This window comes from Sinocyclocheilus anshuiensis, unplaced genomic scaffold (assembly GCF_001515605.1).
Source record: "Sinocyclocheilus anshuiensis isolate Anshui unplaced genomic scaffold, SAMN03320099.WGS_v1.1 scaffold680, whole genome shotgun sequence".
NCBI lineage: Eukaryota > Metazoa > Chordata > Actinopteri > Cypriniformes > Cyprinidae > Sinocyclocheilus > Sinocyclocheilus anshuiensis.
The window spans coordinates 739221-741144 of NW_015555783.1; the positions used below are offsets into that span (position 1 = coordinate 739221).

General features: G+C 31.8%; 1 protein-coding gene across 1 annotated transcript in view; it reads right to left on the reverse strand.

Moving 5' to 3' along the window:
* Window positions 1–1924, reverse strand: part of LOC107674776 (sodium channel protein type 1 subunit alpha-like) — a 49204-nt gene that overhangs the window by 6576 nt on the left and 40704 nt on the right. Inside the window, exons 21-23 of the mRNA XM_016468878.1 lie at window positions 865–1137; window positions 331–384; window positions 70–207 (exon numbers count right to left, since the gene is read on the reverse strand). Coding sequence (XP_016324364.1) covers window positions 70–207; window positions 331–384; window positions 865–1137 — 465 coding nt within the window. The remainder of the gene's footprint in view (window positions 1–69; window positions 208–330; window positions 385–864; window positions 1138–1924) is intronic.

Genomic DNA, 1924 nt, shown 5'->3' on the forward strand with positions numbered 1-1924 from the left:
AAAAAAAAAAACATCCAAAATCAGAAGCAGATGGCTTTGTTGTCAAGCTTATAGTATATAGATACTTATCTTTTTCTTCTGCTGATTGAAGTTGTCAATGATGACGCCAATGAAGAGATTTAATGTGAAAAAAGCTCCAAGGATGATAAAGATGACAAAATAGAGGTACATATACAGATTCACCTCATACTCTGGTTGATCATTTACCTGCAGAGATGTAGATGAAGGGCAGCATGCACCAGTACGATTTGATTATAAGAATGGTGTATCATAATTTTGAATTAAATATTATTGAAGCAGCTGTAAAATGACAATCAAAAAAAGACTTACATTACGAGAGTCTACCGCTGCATGCATAATGGGCATCCACCCTTTAAAAGTGGCCTTGACAAAATGAAAAAAAAAACTTGACATTTTACTTTTTGATTTTAGGACCATTAATATTATTGCACTGTGAAATTATTTTGCATGGGAAATAATATTTTGTTTTAAAATATTAGACAATTTATTTATACTGCAAAAGCATTTAAAGGGGTCATGTGACGCGATTTCAAGTGACCCCTTTAAATATCATGGTACGATCTGATGTACTGTCTTACATTTAATTTTAAATTCATAATGTCAATAATAATATAAATCATATTTTATTATTATTAATAATAAATACTACTACTACTATTAATGGAGATTACTAAAGAAAAACAGACAGAGAGATTTTCCAATGATGTTAAAAATCTCTTCTTATGATAAAACATTATACATTTTCTATGTTCAAGGTTTAAAAAATAATAATAAAATAAAATCAAAATCAAAAACAAATCTCTCTCATATTTATTGACCATCAAATGCTTAGGGCAACCTTACCACTTGTAGCAGGGCCAGGTATCCATTTCCTACATTGTCAAAGTTAATCTTCACATTTCTCCAGACGAGTTCATTGGGGCTTTTGAGACAATCCGTTTTATTACCGATATCTGCGGTAGACATGCGCTTTCCCGAGGTTTGGTTTACACATTCGTAAAACTTTCCGGCAAAGTAGTTGACGCCCACAATGCTAAAAATGAGCCAGAAGATGAGGCAGACCAGCAGGACGTTCATGATAGAGGGGATGGCGCCCAGAAGAGCATTCACAACCACCTGCATCAACAGAAACATCACAAAGTGTCATGAATATTGTGCAATCGTCACGGAAGCACTTTGTTTTACAGCTCATTCAATGATTCATTTGCCGCAACTCAAAAATGAACAGTAAAAAGTATAAAAATATATGCAGGTAAAAATTGCTTCTTCTATTGGTGTTATTTTGTTCAAATATAATTTTTCTCATGTTTATCTAGTATGGCAAACAATGTGGAAAACATGCCTTGAATATTTTCTGATTAGTCTTTTATTGTATTTTACATTCAACATTTTGAATCTTCTTAAATATAATGGCTGATTGGTTGAAATTATTATTCATTTGAGTGAAATAAAAGCAGCACACTGTTAGGTAATTTCAGGGTAAAAACATCAATATTGATATCACGTATCTCTTTCACATAACTTTTTTTTTGCCATATCACCCAGCTCTATTATAGGCCTGATAAATGGAATTACTTTTGTGTCTTTATTATTCAATCAAACATTCGGTGTTTGAGAGTAAAACTAATTATTTTGTAATTAAAAAATAAAAGATTGCAAAAAAAAAAAAGTCTTCTTAAGGCTCAAAAATAAAGAAATTGATAAAGTTATTTGCAGTGCGTATAAATCTTTGAAAATCGTTATTTTTCTTTGTGCACTTTAAACACATTTCATTGCGAAACCACAAATGTGACTCTCTTCACTCGCAAGCAAAACTTTTCAACTCGCAAACAAAAGTTTTAGACCCGCAAAAAAAGACGGCAGAAAAGTATGGAAGCCCGTTTCCGCCACTGAATAAAAAATA